The 20,219-nt window shown below is 53.3% G+C and overlaps 1 protein-coding gene across 5 annotated transcripts in view; it reads left to right on the top strand.

Moving 5' to 3' along the window:
• Window positions 1-20,219, top strand: part of RAB11FIP3 (RAB11 family interacting protein 3) — a 79,563-nt gene that overhangs the window by 41,042 nt on the left and 18,302 nt on the right. For 3 of the 5 annotated variants that reach the window (XM_067707233.1, XM_067707234.1, XM_067707235.1), the window contains exons 3-5: window positions 7,386-7,480; window positions 15,806-15,963; window positions 19,894-20,043. In XM_067707233.1, coding sequence (XP_067563334.1) covers window positions 7,386-7,480; window positions 15,806-15,963; window positions 19,894-20,043 — 403 coding nt within the window. The remainder of the gene's footprint in view (window positions 1-7,385; window positions 7,481-15,805; window positions 15,964-19,893; window positions 20,044-20,219) is intronic. The other 2 variants (XM_067707232.1, XM_067707236.1) reach the window with 1 other exon arrangement.

Here is a 20,219-nt window from a genome sequence, read left to right as displayed (position 1 = left end):
ACCCAGGCCCCCTGCATTGGGAGCATAGAGTCTTATCTGCTGTGCCACCAGGGAAGTCCCCAGAACTGTTTTTTTTTTTATGAAAACTTCCAAACATACAAAAACATTGCAAGACTTACACAATGAACACCCACACGTGTGTTTGCCATCCACAATCTGCAGGGAACATCTTCCTGCGTTTGTGTCATTATATATCATATATCCACCCATACATCTGTCCAACAATCCATCTTTTTTTTTTAAATGGGATGCACTTTAGACAGGTATACTGCCGTACACTCCCCCAAACACCTTGTCCTGTGTATCAGTCATTACTGATTCATTAGAGTTCAGTATTTGTTTGCAGTCTTATTTTGAGTCAAAGTTTACCTTTTGTGAATGCACAAATCTTGTGTGCCCTTCTGTGAATGTTGATGTTCTCCTGCTGGGATGCAGACCCCTGCCCAGAGCCTTACTGTCCCCGGAGACAGCTCCCTGCTGGCCTTCCAGTGATCCCCTCCCTTCTGCCAGCATCTCCTTGGCTGGTTCTGTCAGCATGGATTAGCCTTGCCTCTCGTGGACGTCACATAAATAAACCATTGGCCACACTCCCGTGTTGTGCTCGCCCGCGTGTGATGCTTGCGACTCACCCGTGCTGCCGCGTGTCAGGGCACTCTTCCCGTGTGGAGCTGTGCTCGCCTGCATGCCTATGCAGTTTGTCCACCCCCCAGGTGATGGACAGTAATATGTCTCCAGTTTGGGCCCGCAATGAATGAACCTTCTAGTGACGCTGAGGTCCAAGTCTTTGTGTGGACAGTGTTGTCATGGCTTTGGGGCCTGTGGCCAGGGATGGGATGGCTGGTCGCGTGCTGGCTGTGAGCTTAGTTTCTTACAGAACTGCCAGAGCGAACGTTTCACACTCTCACCGGTTGCCCATATGCTGTCCTTTTAAATAAAATCCCGAAGCTCTGAATAGAGTTTTCCTTCTCATTCCCCATCTGTGGCCACGTGCTGGGGTGAGGGTGGTGGGAGGTCCCAGTCGCAGGCTCGTTCCCTCCTCCTGCTCCTGGCAGAGGAAAAGGAGGACGTGCAGACCTGGGCAGGACCATCAGTTACCTGATGGGGCTGGGTCAAGGGATGCCTTTGGGTCTTATCAACAGTTGTTGGTAGTGTCACCTGTCTTGTCTGTCCCCGCCCCAAAGTTATTGCCTAGCAGTGTCACGTGGGCAAGGTTTCCTAAACCCCAAGTCCCCACTGGCTCTTTCTCCCAGTCAGTCTGCATGCACGCCGTCTGAGGCCCCGCGCAGCCTGGGGACCCCATGTGTGCACGGTACATGCCGAGGCCATGTAGCTGCCCTCAGTGTGGTGGGTGGGCCAGGCTGGAGGACCTCACGGGCCAGCTCCGGGCTGGCAGCCCTCTCTGGGGGCCAGCTGGCGTGACTGGCGTGAGGCTGGTCCAGGTGGGGGGCAGTCCCAAGGCCCGTGTGGTGAGCTGGGTAGTACCACCCAGAGGTCGTACAGGGGGTGGGGTGGGTGAGGTGAACCCTGGGATCCAGGCTGAGAGTCTGCAGGCGGAGGCTTCGTGCCTGTGTCTGGATCTGTGTAACCAGTGGGTTGTAGTCCTTCAGTGATTTTTTGGAGGTTAGGTGTGCGGTTAAAACAGAAAGTTGTTTAAAACTTCATCCCTTGCACAAAATTTTTTGGTGGCTTCATGAAAATTTTTGCTTCTCCACCTCCAGTGTGTCTTGGTGCTTCCTGGTATGGTGTGCTCACCACCCCACAGCAGACACCCAAGCCAGGCCTTCGGGAAGGTCACCGGGGCCACCGCAGGCACGCCCAGGACGCGGGTGGGGGTGGGGGCTGGCTTGTCCACCCACAGCTTCCTCGGTTAACCTTTGGGAAACTCTAGGTGTAGGCTTTTTTCTCTTAGTTTTAACAAACCAGTGTGATTTTTTTCTTTGACTCATCAATTATTTTAAACAATTTCTAAATGTATTTTAAGATCTTGTCAATAATTTGAACCTAATCATGTGTGTGATAGTCAGAGAATGGGATCTCTGTGCTGTGCCTGGAGTTTGAGGTCTGCCGTGTGACTGGTTTTCACGCGTGTGCCACGTGTGCTTGAGAGCTTCCCGCTGGGTCCGTGGGTGTCCGGACCCAGTGGGGCTGGAGCCGCCGCGTTGGGCTGCCTGGTCTCAGTCCCGGGGGTCAGTAAGGAGGTCACATGTCCCAGAGGAGGTGGCTCCGTGGGTCTTTGTCTTCAGCAGCTTCATTTCACCTTCACCCCATGTGATGGGTTGGCCACAGGTTGGCGGTGATGGGAGCCAGGGCCCCAGGACTGGTGGGTCATTGGAGAAGGCTTCGCAGCTCTGCCCGAGGGCTTGGGGGTGGGAGGGTGGTGGGTGCATAGGGGTCAAGCCCAGGACACCAGCAAGCAGTCACTCATGCCAGGAAAAACAAGACGTGGAGTAAGAGGAAAATGTGCTTCTGGAATACTCTTGGCCAGAGGGGTCAGTGTTTATGTGGTCACAGTAATTAAACAAATTGAATATTCAGGTAAGCAGAGACTAAGCCATTTTGTGGGGAAGAAGGTGCTAAAGTCCCTGAGTGCTCTACTGGGATGTCAGCAGAACATTCTAGAGTTCAAGAACTTATGGGAATTGCTGGGACACTTGGCCTGACATGAGCCAGGCTAGGCATGCTGCTGTCCACCCTCAGCCCATGGCCTTGGGGGGAGTGGTGTGGACCACTCCCTGGGGTGACCACGGAGCAGCTGCTGACCACGGGGCACCTTCCAGCCAGGGCCGAGACTGGGCTTTCTCTGAAGGGTCAAGGGCCCTGGGCGTGGGCAGGAAGGAGCCCAGGACAGTGGCCAGCGAGAGACGGTGCCGGGGCTATCTGTGTGGTTCTGAGGCCCTCTCTGAGCCTCTCTGAGCCCACGTCCCCGATTCTGTTGCTGGGCAGTGGCTGCTCTGTTCTGATAGGCCCACAGGTGACGAGAAACAGAGCAAGCTCAGCTGTAGGAATTCCTGGGGGGTCGTGACCTAGGGGGTCCCAACCCTGGGCCTCAGGAGTTGGAATGTGCTCCCTGGAAAACTCATGACCAGGTGGGCGCGACCCAGTGTGCTGTCAGAGCTCTCCAGCCACCAGCCCGTTAGGCCCCGGCGTGGGAGCAGAGTGACCCCCATCTGTTGAGCTGGAGGGGTGCCAGCTGCTGTCCCCGAGGCTGTCCCCTGGTTGCACGTGTCTCGAAGTTTCGTGTGCATAGATTTATCAGCCTGGTGAGAGAAGATGGTTGTCTGAGAATGTCTTGTCTCCTGGGTCCTGCCTGTCCCTTGTGGTCAACCTTCCACCTGATGCTGAGATGGGGCTCGCCACACCCCTCCTCCTTCCTTGCCTTGGCCTGGGCCCTTCCCCCTGCAGCTGGGGGGCCCTCTGTCCTCACTTCCTCCTGAATTAGAGCCTCCAGGTCAGGACAACTTTTTTTTTTTTTTTTTTAATGTTTTTGGCTGCGTCGGTTCTTGTGGCACACGGAATCTTTCGTTGTGGTGCGCAGGCTACTCTCCAGTTGTGGCGCATGGGCTTAGTTGCCCCACGGCATGTGGGAATCTTAGTTTCCCAACCAGGGATTGAATCAGCGTCCCCTGCATTGCAAGACTGATTGTTAACCACTGGACCACCAGGGAAGTCCCCAGGTCAGGACAACTTGGTGAAAGTTCCGCCTCTGGGGCCCACACACATCACTGAGTCTCATTATTTGTGCATTCTTTTTTGGTAACATTTCCACTGTAATTAAAAATAAAAGCTTCTTAGGCTGTCCCAGAGTTAGCCTGAATGCTCTAGGAAGTGGTGCTTTGATTCTTCAGTGGCACGAACATTCTGGAACAGCAGCGTCCCACGTGGTGGTGTGGGAGGGTGAGGCTCGGTCTCAGCATGATGCCACATTGCAGCTGGTGTCCCCCGCCCCAGTTTAGCCTATGCAGAGCAGACCCCACTCCTGAAGTATGTGCCGGAGGGAGCAGAGAGGGTGGTCGGCCTGTCGCGTCTGTCAGGGTTGGTCAGGGGCCCAGCCTGGCCAGCAGATAGGGTGGGGTCCTCGGGTGGGCAGGCTAAGGGGAGGCTGCTGTGATGAGAGCTTGAATCAGGCAGATGAAGGGGCTGCAGCTGTGGGAGCGGGCAGCTGAGACCTGTCAGGGCCGTCAGCTTTGCCGAGAGGACCATTCCAGGCTCGGGGACACAGCACCGGTGGAGCTGGCTTTCTAGTGGAGGACAGCCCGGACAACCCCGGGAGGTGATGGGACTCAGGGGATGGTGAAGCTGGGGGCACACAGGTCTCCCAGAGGGTGTCTGGGAAGGGGACCTGGGGCCACGCTGCACATTTGGGGCTGCAGGAAGGCTGGGGGGCTGGGCTGGGCAGCTTGGGTGCCTCAGGAGACTCGGCCTCTTCTGGAGTGGGCAGTGCTGGTTGGGACGCCCCTCCCCGCACAGTGGGTGAACTGCTGGGAGGGTCAGGGCTGTGGGCCCTGCTTTTCCTTTTTTTTGTTTTTTGTTTTTGGCCTCGCTGCTTGTGGGATCCCAGTTCCCCAACCAGGGATTGAACTCAGGCCCTGGCAGTCCTAACCTCTGGACTGCCAGGGAAATCCCCCTGCTTCTCCTTTATTTTTTTGGTAATTTGACGTCATCATTCAACTTTTGTTAGGAATGGAGAGTGAAAATAAAATTAGAATAAAAACAAGTCAGAGACGATTTTGAAATTGTTAACTCGTAGCATTTGGGAGAATGGGAGCGTGATCACCTGAACTGCTTTCAGCCAGAGCTCACCTCAACGTCTTCCTGCCGGCACCCCTGCCATGGCCATGGTCGGCCTGTCGCGTCTGTCAGGCTTCCGTTCTGCGTCCAGGAGTGGAGCACTGACTCCGTGTACTGACCCAGTTTTGCAGAGGAGCGCAGGAGTCTGCTGTCCTCGCCACAGGCCTTGTTTCAGGAATAGAATGAAATCAAGCCGGGTTATTACAAATGGGCCATTGCTCTGGCTCATCCCCCACCCCCAGGCTCTGGAAGAACAAGATAAATAAACAGTAAAAACTGATACTTAATTGAGAAAACTGATAGAAGAACCATATTTAGTTCCCATCGAGATTGTAGAAATGCGAGCTGCGTTCACATGTGCCTCCACTGCATGGGGCAGGACCCACCCCTGGAATCTGAGCACATGTCCACCATGGCTAAGATGATTGGCTGCTTTCTGAAAGTTTTGAATTCTCTGTTTCAGTTTTTGGAAGTGCAAGCAAGACTTAACATTTGAAAGTGGAAAGGTAGGCAGAGTCAGCCTAGCGTTTTACAGCTTTCCGCTGGGGTAAGTGGTCCTCTCCCTCCCCTGCCCCAGACGCCAAAGTCTTCCATCCATAGTCACCCTCTCCCTATGGTTCTGCCATAGTTCACCTGCACCAAAGACCAGGCCTCCAATGAGGGGCTGCAGGGCTGTGGGCTGGCATGGTGGGCAGCGAGCACGGGGTCCAGGTCCAGCCTGTCACGCTCTGAGGCTCCTTCACTCCAGCCACCGTCTGAGCTACACTCCCCTAGGGAAAATGGTACAAAGCAACTGCAGCAAAAGTACCTGTGATTCTTAAGACGGAAGCAGCCAAAGGGCTTTTGCAGTCTTGAATTTGGAGCAGCATCTCACAGTTACTGAACGTGTAAATGTTTGAATCTGCTTGATTGTCGAGGGGAAGCATGATTATTCTGTTCAAATTGAGAGCTCTTCAAAAACAGTACATAGCCACGTGTCCTGCCACTGAGGGGTCCGGCAGCGTCCATCCCCCTCCCCAGGCTGTCCTGTGACTCCAAGCCTCAGAGCCCTGTGGGCGTGGTGTCCAGATGCCAGAGAAGAGCGTCCTCTGGCCAAGGAGGCCAGTGCTGACCCTTCAGAGTCCTTTTCCCAGGAGCATCAGGAGGCTTGCTGGTCCACTTGGCCCTCAAAGGCCTCTACTCCATACGAATAAGTGACTGATGTTTTGTTAGGTCACGTGAAACACACTCAACAAGGAACTGATGTGTGTGAGTAGTCACTGCTGTGATCTGTGTTGTGGATTTTCCTCACCACGCAGTCCTCTGTGCTCTGTGGATACCACCTGGGACACCAACTGCCCAGGTGCCTGGGTCACCCTCCCTCCTGTCTGACTTGACTGCAAATCGAGAGTTCCAACTTCCTCCGCAGGTTTGATAATTTGCTAGAATGGCTCATAGAACCCAGGGAAGCGCTTTACTGACTGTTACCAGTTCATTATAAAGGATATTATGAAGGTTACAAATGAACAGCCAGGTGAAGAGGTATATGGGGCAGGGTCTGGCATGGAGAGGTTTCTGTCCCCATGGAGTTTGGGATGTGCCACCCTCCTGGTATCTGAGTGTGTTCCCAACCCGGAAGCTCCCCGAACCCCTTCATTTGGGGTTTGTGTGGAGGCTCCATTACACGGGCAGGACTGTTTAATCCCTGGCTGTTGGAGATCAGCTGCATCTCCAGCCCTTCCCCATCCCGGGAGATCAGAGGTCAGGAGTGGGGCTGAAAGTTCCCTGGCAACCAGCCCCCATCCTCTGAGAGTCACTTCACTGTTGTGAACCCAGGTAAGGCTGAAAGGGGCTTGTTATGAATAAAAGATGCTCATTTCACCCCTTCACTCAGGAAATCCCCGGGGTTTTAGGAGCTCTGTGCCAGGAACCAATGGAGACAAAGACCAAATAAATATTTCTTATGATATCACAGTAATGAAGCAGCTTCAGGAAACATAGGCGTCTTGCATGCTCTTTGGGACGGGCTATGCCCTGACATTGCCTAGAGGCCATGGGAGCAGAGCTTTTTCTGCAGAAGGGCCACTGCTGTGGGCTCGTGTCTGAGAAGTGGGGTCTCTGGTGCTGACGTCAGCGTTATCCAGCATGAAACGATAGCGTTTCCTTCAAACTTATTATTATTATAAAATAAAATGTGTTGTAGAAGGTAAAGTTAAGTAAAAAGGGAGAAAATAAAAGCTGCCATGGGTCCAGCACCTTGGACAGATGTTATCACACTGACACCTCCCCAGACAAGACAGATTCTTTAAAACGTGGAGTCTGGGACTTCCCTGGCAGTCCAGTGATTAGAACTCCACACTTTCACTGCCAACAGCCTGGGTTCAGTCCCCAGTTGGGGAACTAAGATCCCGCAAGACGCGTGGCGTGGCCAAAATAAATAGAACGTGGAGTCTGGCCCAAAGCCTTGTTTCCCCGGGGGCTGCACTGCTTGCCTCCTTTCCCCGGGGTTTCTCATGGCCAGTCCAGGTCCCGCTCATGTCCACCACGCACGCACCTTCCCCCTTGACCTCTCTGGGGATACTCTGGGCCACCTGCTGAGCCGGGTCTTCTTTCTCTAGCAGATCCCGACGGCCAGCTCTGCAGTGTCACGCCTGCCCCCGACGAGGAGCCGCCAGCCTGCCCCGAGGAGTTCGATGACTTCGTTACCTTTGAGGCAAGTGGTCTTCCCGGGAGAGCTGAGCGGGCATCTGACAGATACACCCTCTCTTCCTCCTGTACCCTAAATCCTGCTTCACTCATTGGTCCCCACGGCTGTTTTTTTTTTTTTTTTATAGATCTTTACTGGAGTATAATTGCTTCACAATACTGTGTTAGTTTCTGTTATACACCAAAGTGAATCAGCCATATGCATACATATGTCCCCATATCTCCTCCCTCATGAGCCTCCCTCCCACCCCTCCCTATCCCACCCCTCTAGGTCATCGCAAAGCACCGAGCTGATCTCCCTGTGCTATGCTGCTGCTTCCCACTAGCTATCTATTTTACATTTGGTAGTGTATATATGTCGATGCTACTCTCACTTCGCCCCAGCTTCCCCCTCCCACCCCATGTCCTCAAGTCCATTCTCTGTGTCTGCGTCTTTATTCCTGCCCTGCAACTAGGTTCATCAGTACCTTTTTTTTTTTTTTTTTTTAGATTCCCTATATATGCGTTAGCATATGGTATTTGTTTTTCTCTTTCTGACTTAACTTCACTCTGTATGACAGGATCTAGGTCCATCCACCTCACTACAAATAACTCAATTTCATTTCTTTTTATGACTGAGTAATATTCCATTGTATATATGTGCCACATCTTCTTTATCCATTCATCTGTCGATGGACATTTAGGTTGGTTCCATGTCCTGGCTATTGTAAATAACGCTGCAGTGAACATTGTGGTACATGTCTCTTTTTGAATTATGGTTTTCTCAGGTATATGCCCAGTAGTGGGATTGCTGGGTCATATGGTAGCTCTATTTTTAGTTTTTTAAGGAACTTCCATACTGTTTTCCATAGTGGTTGTATCAATTTACATTCAACAGTGCAGGAGGGTTCCCTTTTCAGCACACCCTTTCCAGTATTTATTGTTTGTAGATTTTTTTGATGCTGGCCATTCTGACCGGTGTGAGGTGATACCTCATTGTAGTTTTGATTTGCATTTCTCTAATAATTAATGATGTTGAGCATCTTTTCATGTGCCTCTTGGTCATCCCCACATTTCTGTGGGGAATGGCATGAAGGGCAGGCAGGCAGGGCTCATTCTGACACTGGTGGGGACACTGTGGTTGGCGGGCGTCTGCTCTCCGTGCTGTGCACCCGGGGCTGGTGGCCTGTTGTCAGCAGAGGGGCAGGCTCTCCTGTGACATTGCTATCCCCTTCTGCCAGACTGCCAAGCAAGGCCAGAGCACGGGCTCCTTTGTGAAATGAAGAGCTTCTGAGAGTCCCTGTGAATGGTAACACCCCACAGGATCCCACTGCCCTCTTCTGTGTCTCTGTAGCTTGTTCCCTGCTCTGAGAAACTGCCCAGGTATTAGTCACCCCTCAGATGACACAGGTTCACTTCCTGACTGTCTCTCACTTCTGCCAGCACAGGCCTCCAAGCCACCTGGGAGCATTCACCCCTCACAGCTTTGTCCTAGAGTCCCACCTGGGCCTGAGCCCCTGAGGGCAGGGACAACCCCACCTTGCGTCCCCCATTCAGCAACAGCTGGTGTGTTCATTCTTTGTGTGACCTGGTGGTGCCAGGCCCAGTCCTGGTACATGGAGGCTAAGTGCCCAGCTGGGACGTGTGCTGGCTGTGAGGCATGGTGTGGCCGGGCAGGGCTGAGGGTGTGCAGGACCCTGACGTGTCAGCTGTCAAGTCAGCTGCCAGACCCCGAGACTGTGGGATGGCGAGGCATGGAAGGCTATGTGTGGAATGACACACCTTGAACTTTCCAGAAGTGCAGCTAGGTCAGGGGAGAGCCTGCTTTTCTTGTTCAGAGTGTCTAGAGAACCCCGTCTCCTCACTTAGTGGTCGGCCAGCAGCAGATCTCTCCTGCCTGTTGACACACCAGCACACACTTTACCATCAATGTCGTCCGTTTTGTTCTTGTCTCGTATTTCCGTGAGGGCGTTATACTGATTCTTTGTATTTGATGTGTATGTGGGTGTCGTGGGTTGAATGGTACTCCCCAGAATGTACATCGGAACCCGTGAATGTGACCTCATTTGGAGAAAGGGTCTTTGCAGATCTCGTTAAGTTAAGGATCTCAAGATGGGATCATGCTGGGTAGAGTGGGCCCTGAATCCAATGACCAATGTCCTTTGAAGAGAAAGGGAGATGACGCACGGGGGAGAAGGCGGTATGAAGACGTGGGCAGAGCTGGAGGAACATGGCTGCCAGCCGAGACATCCCCTAGCCACCAGGAGCTGGACGAGGCAGGAAAGGTCCTCCTCTGGAGCCTCAGGAAGAATTCAGCCCTGCTGACACCTTGATTTCCAACTTCTGGCCTCCAGGTCTCTGAGAATATATTCCTGTTGTCTTAAGCCACCAGTTTATGGTAGTTAGAAATTGGCAGCCCTGGGACTTCCCTGGTGGTGCAATGGTTAAGAATCCACCTGCCAATGCAGGGGACACAGGTTCGATCCCTGGTCTGGGAAGATCCCACATGCCACGGAGCAACTAAGCCCACGAGCCACAACTACTGAGCCCACGTGCCACAGCTACTAAAGCCTGCGCACTCTAGGGCCTGCGTGCTGCAACTGCTGAAGGCTGAGTGCCCAGAAGCCGTGCTCCACAACAAGAGAAGCCACTGCAATTAGAAGCCAGTGCACCACAACAAATAGTAGCCCCCGCTCGCCGCAGCTAGAGAAAGCCCAAGCGCAGCAACGAAGACCCAATGCAGCCAAAAAAAACCCCACCGAAATTTAAATTAAATTAAATTTAAAAAAGAAAAAAGAAATTGGCAGCCCCAGGGAACTAATACAATGAGTTTTGTTACTCAGGATAGTAAAAGGCGTCAACACATTTGATCCAAAAGGGTGAGGCCCGGGCTTCCCTGGTGGCGCAGTGGTTGAGAGTCTGCCTGTCGATGCAGGGGACACGGGTTCGTGCCCCGGTCCGGGGAGATCCCACATGCCGTGGAGCGGCTGGGCCCGTGAGCCATGGCTGCTGAGCCTGCGTGTCCGGAGCCTGTGCTCCGCAACGGGAAAGGCCATAACAGTGAGAGGCCCGCGTACCGCAAAAAAAAAACAAAAGAAAAAAAACCCAAAAGGGTGAGGCCCACTGACGCTGGGGCTGCCTCTTGAAGCCTGGGCGGAGCAGGCTTGGGGTGCTGTCCGATTGCTGGCTCCTGTCCTCTGCAGGGCGGACCCCCCTGGCATCCCACAAGTGTGGCCCTCCCACCTTTTTTTTTTTTTTTGTGGTACGTGGGCCTCTCACTGTTGTGGCCTCTCCCGTTGCGGAGCACAGGCTCCAGACGCGCAGGCTCAGCGGCCATGGCTCACGGGCCCAGCCGCTCCACGGCATGTGGGATCTTCCTAGACCGGGGCACGAACCTGTGTCCCCTGCATCAGCAGGCGGACTCTCAACCACTGTGCCACCAGGGAAGCCCGCCCTCCCACCTTTATGGTGCCTCAACTCTCAGGTGTGCCATCCCCCACCTCGCGCTTGTCACCTTGCAAGGTCGTGGGTGGGAACCTGACGTTTCAGAGTATGCAGCAGGAATGCTTCTCAGGTTTTTAGATCTTAATTTTTTTTTCAACAAGGAGGGAATATTTCTTTTTAAGTTTTTTGGTTGCTTTAAAAGAATTAACACACTTTACATTTTAGCAGTTTTAGGTTTTCTGCTCCACAGAAAATGGAGTAGACGGTACAGAGAGTTCCCATTACACAGTTTCCCGGCAGTGAACATCTTCCATTTGTTATAAAGGGTGAACCAATGTCGATACATTGTAACTAACTGAAGGCCATGGTTTACATTAGGGTTCACTCTTGGTGGTGTACCGTCTGTGGGTTTTGATAAATTCATGACATGTATCTACCATTGCAGTTTCGCTGCCCTAAAAATCCTCTTTGCCCCCCAAATTCGTCACTTCCTCCCACTAGCACCTGGCAACCTCTGATCTTTTACTGTCTCCATCGTTTTGCTTTTTCAGAATGTCGTAGAGCTGGTTAGAATCATACAGTGTTGGGCCTTAAAAGTTCCTCCGTGTGTTTTTATGCTTTTCAAGGTTTTTATTTTATTTATTTATTATAAATGTATTTATTTTTATTTATTATTTTTGGCTGTGTTGGGTCTTCGTTGCTGCGCGCGGGCTTTCTCTAGTTGCAGCGAGCAGGGGCTACTGTTCGTTGTAGTGCACGGGCTTCTCATTGCGATGGCTTCTCTTGTTGTGGAGCATGGGCTCTAGGCACGCGGGCTCAGTAGTTGTGGCACACGGCTTAGTTGCTCCGCGGGCTTAGTTGCTTCCCGGACCAGGGCTTGAACCCGTGTCCCCTGCATTGGCAGGCAGATTCTTAACCACTGTACCACCAGGGAAGCCCCCTTTTCAAGGTTTTTAGTTGTAATTTTGAGGGGAGTGGAATTAGGTGCTTAGAAACTTGTAGAAAGCTGTTTTTTAAAAATGTTTTGAATCATGTAATCCTAATAAGTACCATAACAATATGAGTGAAGATCACGTGTATTATATCCAATACCACATCTGGAGACCCTCTGCTGGCGATCTTCAGAGATAAATAAGCCTTCCGTTGAACATTTTCTGGCTGGGCACACAGCGGTGCTGGTCAGGGTGCACTATGCAGTAGCACTTGGTGGACTGCTGCTCCCGAGTCCTTTCCTGCTGGGGACGCTTTGGGGGACCCGTGACTTCCGGTGTTTGACTGAGCATCCCTTTGGCCCCAGCTTGTAGGAGAGCTCCTAGGAGAAAGTTTTTATTTTTATCATTTTTAAAAAATTTTTTTGGGCTCAACACATGGTTTGTGGGATCTTAGTTCCCTGACTAGGGATTGAACCTGGGCCCTCGGCAGTGAAAGCACGTAGTCCTAACTACTGGACATCCAGGGAATTCCCCAGGAGAAAGTGGTGATTCTGAGAAGGGGGAAGGGCAGGGCGGTGAATGAGGGTTGTCGCTGACGTTCTGGGAATGAGAAGAAGGTTCCGGGTCCGAGAGTCTGAGCGAGGTGGAGGGTGGACTGGCAGAGGACCTGCTGCCCATGGGGACGAGCGCGTGTCAGAACTTCTAGAGGGGCGATGGGAAAGTCGCAGAGAGCAGGCGCCAGCGGAACGATAAGCATGGTCTCTGCTGTGCCTTCTCTGGCCCTCCCTTCTCCTCCAACTCTTGGCCTTAATAAGATGATGGAGAAATAGGTCTTTTGTTCAGACTCTTATCAGAAAGGTTAGAAAATCAAGAACAAAAGCCACTCTGTTTGGAGATCTGACTGTGAAAAACCCAGCAAGCACTTCCTGAACTTTGCCCCCCTTGCCAGCTAGAGCAGCAGGTTTAATGGAGCATATCTGGGAGTGGGTTAAACTCCTTCCGAGACAGTGATGTACCTTCAGGTGGACACACAGGTTTTGCAGAACCTCAGCACGATGAGCAAATAGAAGGCCGCTGGAAGCTGATGACCGGTTGGGACAGAGTCCCCAGCGCTCCAATTCCATGGAAAGGCTGTCTCCACGAGCGCGCCCTTCCTGGAGCTGGTGTGAGGAGCCGGGCCCTGGCCAGGCTGGCATCTAAGGGTAAGAGGAGGCTGGACACCGGCCACGGTCTGCCCGGCAGCTTGTTCCCCTTGGAGGAACCATGACCAGACAGCGAGGGCCCCAGGCAGGCCTGGGCGCCCTCGAGCCCCTCACTGATGGCCGTGAGCGTGGGCTTCCTTGCCCACCCGCTGGCCCAGCGTTTGTTAACCGGTGAGGAAACACAGCCAAGCTTTCTAATGTGCACTTTGATTTCCACATGAGCTTATCCTAACGTGTAATTTGTAATCATTTTTAAGCTGGCGGCATAGACGGTGGGCTGGCAAAGCGAGGTCCTGTCTGGCGGCACATGGGGGCTGCTGGGGTGCCTCTCTGAGCCCTCGGTGTTCCTCCAGTGGACCACGCTCACAGACAGTTTTCTGCCCTCTTAAAAGGCAGGTGTTCGCCCGCCTGCCCTAGAAAACTATCTGGCTTGCTGAAATTTATTCAGGACAGCCTGGACTTCAGGGGGTGAGCAGGTGGGTAGTGTCTGAAACGAGCTGGCCCCGTCCTCCCGGTCCCCTTGGCCCTCCCTGGGCCTTGCCCTGGGGTCCTCTTGGAGCCTCTGGGCCTCCTGCCCCTGGGGCTGCTCTGTGTGCTCCGGGGCCGGGCTTGCTTTAGGAATGAAGATGGAAGGTGAGCATGTCTGCTTGCGAGGTGTGGGCGCAGTCGGGTTTGCATGGCATCTGCTTCGTCTTGCATTGTGAGGAATTACTTCCACCCTGAACCGTCCTCCAGGCCCCAGGGAGGGTTCCGGCTGCAGCCCGGCCTCAGCAGCATGACTGCGGGTGAGGTCAACAGGCCTGAGCTCTGGGCCTCCCCCGGCACCGAGCTGGCCGGCGCTTCTGCGCACCCCGCTGCCTGCGAGGACCTGGGGCCACACTGGCCAGAGGAGCCTCTGCTGGAAGTGGTGGTGGTTGGCTGTCTAAACGCTGACCTCAAGGTTCACGTTCTGTCCCCTACAGGAAGCCATCTCTGAGGCCCCCAGTCCAAGTCCAAGACCCGCCTGCTTCCGGGTCGAGGGCGAACAGAGGGGAGGGGAGGGCTCCGGGCAACTGTCCCTCAGCCCAGGAGCAGCGGGCCCAGCCTCGCACATGGTGGAGCCTGCCTGGCTCGGACAGTGTCCCTACCTGCAGGCTGAGCCCAGAGCCACCTGCTTGGTGGTGAGGAGAAGGAGAGTGGAGGCCTCTTGAAGGGATTTCCTGATTTCAGATTTTGAAATGAACGCTCTTTGTGAATGACTTAGTTGCCTGAGATTCCAAGGAATATCAGGTTTTCCCTTGGAAATAAGGAGCGGCATGGAATGCGTGCAGTAGGTACCTCGGGTGCCTTCCCTGCTTCATTCTGTCCTATGTGCAGGAGGCAGAGGTTGCACCACCTATGACACGTGAGCCCCCGGCTTTCAGGCTCTGTTCTCGTACCCGCCTGTGTGATCTCTAAGTCTTGAGTGGTTACGACCTCTTGAGATCAGCATTGCAGCCCCTGATCTACAAATGAGGCAGCACAGCTCGGATGCTCGAGAGCCCGGGCTGGGATCACACGGCTGCTGGACGGCAGACCGAGGATGGGCCCTGGGTCTCCATCGGGCGCAGGTGCGGAGACAGCCGTCAGGGACCCTCTAGCCCGCCCCCCCCATCTTGTGACACCAGAGCCCGAGGACAAAGTGCACCGTCTCCAGTTGCTTCTCTGAATTCTTACTTGTTTGCAAATTGTTAACCTCAGACTCTTTCGAGCATGAAAGGATGGCTACTTCTCCTAACCAATGAAGTTGCACTTCAGTTAAAGCTGAGATTGTACATTGAAAATGGCCTGTTTAATGGTTCTTCAGTTTTAAGTTCATTTGGACAATCCACAAATATCTACTGTCTGCTGTACGCCCAGCCCTGTGCTCGGTGCTGGGTCCACAAGAGTAAAAAAACAAAGATGTGTTTAGTGGGAAAGTAGACCTTTTTAAAATTAATTAATTAGTTTATTTTTGGCTGTGTTGGGTCTTTGTTGCTGCATGCGGGCTTTCTCTAGTTGCAGAGAGCAGGGGCTATACTCCTCGTTGCAGTGTGCGGGCTTTTCATTGAGGTGGCTTCTCTTTGTTGCAGAGCACAGGAGGGCTCTAGGCGCACGGGCTTCAGTAGTTGTGGCATGTGGCCTCAGTAGCTGTGGCCCATGGGCTCTAGAACGCAGGCTCAGTAGTTGTGGCACATGGGCTTAGCTGCTCTGTGGCATGTGGGATCTTCCCGGACCAGGGATCGAACCTGCGTCCCTTGCATTGGCAGGCGGATTCTTAACCACTGCGCCACCAGGGAAGTCCGGGAAAGTAGACATTTAACCAGAAAACATAATTGGTCAAATAATTGATGAATTCGTATTTTGAGGTTAGACCACGTAATTGAATTTCAAAGCAATAGGTTGCACATACAGAGCAGATATTGATGGGGACTTTTTAAAAGGCATAGTCTTACACTATTGAACATTAGTTCCTGGGGTAGAATTCATTCCAGTGCTGGAAAGCCACAAAACGGGCTGTTCTGGCATGTATCCTGTGATGTTGGGATACTTTGTGTCCATTTTAGGCATATTTCTATAACTTAGTTTAAAAATCCCTCCAGTCATTTTTTTCTGCTCTTGAACATGTGCCTATTTTTCATTTTTGAAAATACTGAAGTGTTTTGTAACCTACTGTTTCTGCTTAGAAGTACAGGAGGAACATCTCCCACGTGCAAGCTCCCCCTCCACGGGGTCCTTTCCCGGGCCCCGGGACTGACTCTTGGCTCTCTCTCCTAGGCCAACGAGGTGACAGACAGCGCATACATGGGCTCCGAGAGCACCTACAGTGAGTGTGAGACCTTCACGGATGAGGACACAGGCACCCTGGTGCCCCCCGAATGCCTGGACGCCACGGAGGAGCCCGGCCACGGCGCCCTGCTGCTGCTCCCGGGCAGGTCTGTTCCTATCTACATGGCCCAGGGCTGATGGCAGATGGGTTCATGGTGGGGTTCATGTCAGGTGATCCAGAGGGGAGTGTGAGCCTGCGGAGGGCTGTGGTCCTGGGAAGAGCCTGCGCCCAGCTGACCGTGCAGCCTCCGTCAGAAGGTGCTCCTCTGTACAGATAGGAATCCTAGGAGAAAACATTTGCTTGGTCTTTTGGATTTTGTCATCACAATTCTTATGACCCAGGGTGAGACACATTTCAAACGTCTTCATCTTTATGGCACCCTGACTCCATGCGTTTGAGGACAGTGAGGGGGAAGGGCCGGATCAGAGAGGCCAGGTGCCAGGTGGCCCATGTGGGCCCAGGTGACGGCTGGCGGTTCTGCCCTGGGCTCCCCGGGAGGCCTTGAAACTGGAATTTTGCTTATTTTATTTCGTTTTGTTTCTTGTTTGGCCCCTGCAGAGCTTGTGTTTTTCCTCCCTAATTGAAGATGGCATGCCTATCCCAAGCGCCAGCCCTCCCGCCGCCCCCCCTCCCAGCTCCTTCCCTGGTACCCTGGCTCCTGGTTTGTTCCTCACTCAAGGGTCATCACACAGTGTGTATCCTTTCTCCACCTGGCTTCTCCCACTTGGTATCGTGGCTGTGAGGTTTATCCGTGTCTGTGTGCACCGTTGTGAGTGGTTTATTCTGGTTATTATTGAGTGTTCCATTAAGAAGCCCACAGCTTCTTAATTTCCTGTCAGTGGGCATTGGGGCATTGGGTTTGCTCACAGTTTGGGTTTCATGAATAAAGCTGCTGCCTGACGTCTTTTGGTGGCCGGGTTTGTTCCTCGGTGGCGTAGGGCGCACCTGGGGCACAGGCTCCTCTGTAGGGGTTACTGCAGGTCAGACACTTACAGGTGGGGTTTGGTAGCTCCCTGCCTGCCAGCCGCCTGCGGGTTCCAGCTGCTCTCCATTCTCGCAGTGCCTGGCATCCTCCGCTTCTTCACGCCTGTTGTCTGAGGGCGCGCAGAGCAGGTGGTCCTCACTTGGGTTTCCCAGGTGCCTGACGGGGGCAGTGCCTTTCTTGCACTGGCTGCCCATGTGGAGACCCTCTCCTGTGCAGTGCCTGTTCCAGGCTTTCGCCCCTTTGTTGATTGCAGGACTCTGAAAGCTCTTCCGTAAAGGCCAGATAGTAAACAGGCTCGTGGCCCGATGGTCCCAGCACTGCTTCTCAGCTCTGCGTTGGCTGCCTCTGCAGATACAGGCGGTGGGTGGATCTGGCCTCCCCGGGTCCCGTGGGCCGTCTTTTCCTCTGTCTTCAATTGTGGGAGCTCTTCCTCTGTCTCAGGGGACTCCTTTGTCCCGGGTGTGTTGCAGGCATCTTTTTCCCCCTCTGCAGGTCATCTTCTCACTTCCCTGGGGTGTCTGAGAACAGACGTTTTAAATTCTACTGTAGTCCAGTGTATCTGTTTGTCTTTTGTGGTTGGCACGTCTGTGTTCTGCTTCAGAGGTCTCTGCTTACTCCACATCACTGTGACGTTTACTTCTGCTTTTCTTTAACAGCTTTATTGTTTTGCCTTTGTTTTCAGATCTTTCATCTCCCCGTAAGGGAGTTTTTGTGCATGGTGTGAGGCAGGGGTCATTTTTCCTGTATAGATGTCCATTGGCTCAGGCTCGGTTTTGAAGCTCCCTCCTTCCTCATTGCCCCACAAGGTGGCCGAGTGCATGGGCTGTGCCGGACGCCCTGCTTGGCCCTGTGTGCCCTGTGCAGGTCAGCATCACTCAGTCCTTCTGCTCCAGGCTTGTCGCCCGCTGGTCCTGCCGTTCGGCCATGTGCACCCTCCAGCCTCGCTCTACAAGGCTGCGTTGGCGCCTTTGGCCTTCACATTTCCATGTGGATTTTATATAGATTCAGCTTGTTAGTCTCTGGAAAAAAGTACCTGCTGGTATTTGGGTTGGGATTTTGCTGGATCTGTAGATTATTTGGGCAGAACCAACATCTTGTCCCTATGGGTCTCCCAGTCTTTGAACATAGTTTATTGCTCCATTTATTGGGGTCTTTCCTTGATTGCTGCGGTGTGGGGTGACCGTCTGGTAGGGAAGGGGGCGTCGTGCGTGTGCGTTCGGCCATTGGGCTCTGTTGGGACTGGAGGAACACCTTCCAGGGCCACCAGGGGCCAAGCCCAGCGTGTGGAGATGGGAGCCCAGAGTGGCTTGCAGTGACCAAGGAGGGAGGTGTGAGGGTAGAATACGTGGGGCTGGAGTTGCCACGTTTGCTGTAGCTTCCTGATCAGTACTTCTTTTTTTTTTTTTTTAAAGAATTTATTTATTTATTTATTGGCTGCATTGGGTCTTCGTTGCTGCGTGCGGGCTTTCTCTAGTTGTGGTGAGCGGGGGCTACTCTTCGTTGCGGTGCGCGGGCTTCTCATCGCGGTGGCTTCTCTTGTCACAGAGCACGGGCCCTAGGCGCACGGGCTTCAGTAGCTGTGGCTCAAAGGCTCTAGAGTGCAGGCTCAGTAGTTGGGGCGCATGGGCTTAGTTGCTCCGTGGCACGTGGGATCTTCCTGGACCAGGGCTCGAACCCATGTCCCCTGCATTGGCAGGCGGATTCTTAACCACTGTGCCACCAGGGAAGCCCCTGATCAGTATTTTTTAAGGTAATAGGTAAGTTCTTTTAAATTTCTTTAAATATTTATTTGGTTGCACTGGATCTTAGTTGTGGCTTGCGGGCTCCTTAGTTGTGGCTCGTGGGGTCCTTAGTTGTGGCATGTGGACTCTTAGTTGTGGCATGCATGTGGGATCTAGTTCCCTGACCAGGGATTGAACCTGGGCCCCCCGTATTGGGAGCGTGGAATCTTAACCACTGCACGACCAGGGAAGTCCCTAAGTTCTTTAAATTCAATTTGGGTCAAGTAATCGAAGTTGAAGTGTCAAATCTGGGAAACCATTATGAGGTCTTAGTTTTTCTCTGGAAGTTTCTAGGCTCTGGGCTGTTTTGCTGCTTAAGCAGTGACTTGCCCTCAGGATTCGTTGAAGTCACGTTGGTGTCAAATGAGAAAATCTTGAATTGCCACGAGGTTGCCGATTATAATCTAAAGTCACCCGTTTTCTGTCGATGCGGTGCGTGACGGCTGCGTGGTCTGCCCCAGGTCCCCAGCACCAAGTGCACATCCCCTCTGACATGAGGACAGGCGCTGGGCTCCTCGCCGCCCACGGGCGTCCACGTCCGGCCCATGGAGGCTGTGCATGCTCCCTCTCACTTCGGGGGCAGCTTCCTCTCCCGGGGTCTGGGCACGTGGATCCACGAAGCAGCTCATCTACAGAAACAGAAAGTAGCTTAGTGTGAAATGGTGTCTGTCGGAAGGAATCATTTCTTCCTGTCTCTGTGTGAGAAGGTGAGGGCTGGTAGCAGGCGGGAGGCAGTCAGACTCGGACACGCTCTTCAGAGAGCAGTCGGACGTCCCGAGACCATTGGGGTCAGGTGCCTCGGGGAGCTTGCGCTGCGTGTCGTGCGACTGTGGGTCTGGGCAGCGGACAGAGACTGGCCCCTCCTGACTACCAGGCCTGCCCCTCTGAGGGGGCAGCTCCTGCGCCTGCTCACAGGATCTCGAGGGGTGGGGGGGTCTGTGGTGAGGTGGTGGCCCGGCCCCGGGGTGGGGAGCACCTGCCGTGTGCCCGGGTTGCAGCAAACACCAGATTCGAAAGCTTATTATGACACAAGGACATAGATAATATAAAGATCTTGTTTTGGAAGTGATGATTTTGGGTATGTTGGGCCAAGTGAAGTACATTGTTAAAGTCAGTTTCACCTGTGCATTTACCTTCCCTAGCGCGGCTGTTAGGACACGAACTCACACGTGTGGTCACTGCACGTTTCTGCTGGAGGCTCAGGTCACGCCCGCGGCTCTGGGGGTGCCCGCAGCCCATGTCGGCAGCTGACACTCGTTTGCCTCTGCAGGTCCCACCTGCACAGCCAGTCGGTCGTCACGGTGATAGGAGGCGAGGAACATTTCGAGGACTATGGTGAGGGCAGTGAGGCGGAGCTGTCCCCAGAGACCCTCTGCAACGGGGAGCACGGCTGCAGAGACCCCATCTTCCTCACCCCCAGGTAAGAGCCCTGCACCAGGGCCCTGTCTCTTCACGTTCTGTTAAGGGGGAGGGTCTCCTTTTGGTTCACAGAGAACTTGTTTTATTCACTGTAATATAATTGAACAATGCCACAGTCAAAACTTTAAGATTTCTATCCGGATAACAGTTGACTGTGGTTCCTCTCATCGGTTATGG

The sequence above is a fragment of the Pseudorca crassidens genome, chromosome 15 (genome assembly GCF_039906515.1).
Source record: "Pseudorca crassidens isolate mPseCra1 chromosome 15, mPseCra1.hap1, whole genome shotgun sequence".
Classification (NCBI taxonomy): Eukaryota; Metazoa; Chordata; class Mammalia; order Artiodactyla; family Delphinidae; genus Pseudorca; species Pseudorca crassidens.
The sequence above is the reverse complement of the archived record's forward strand: the minus strand, read 5'-3'. Positions and strand labels throughout refer to the sequence as shown.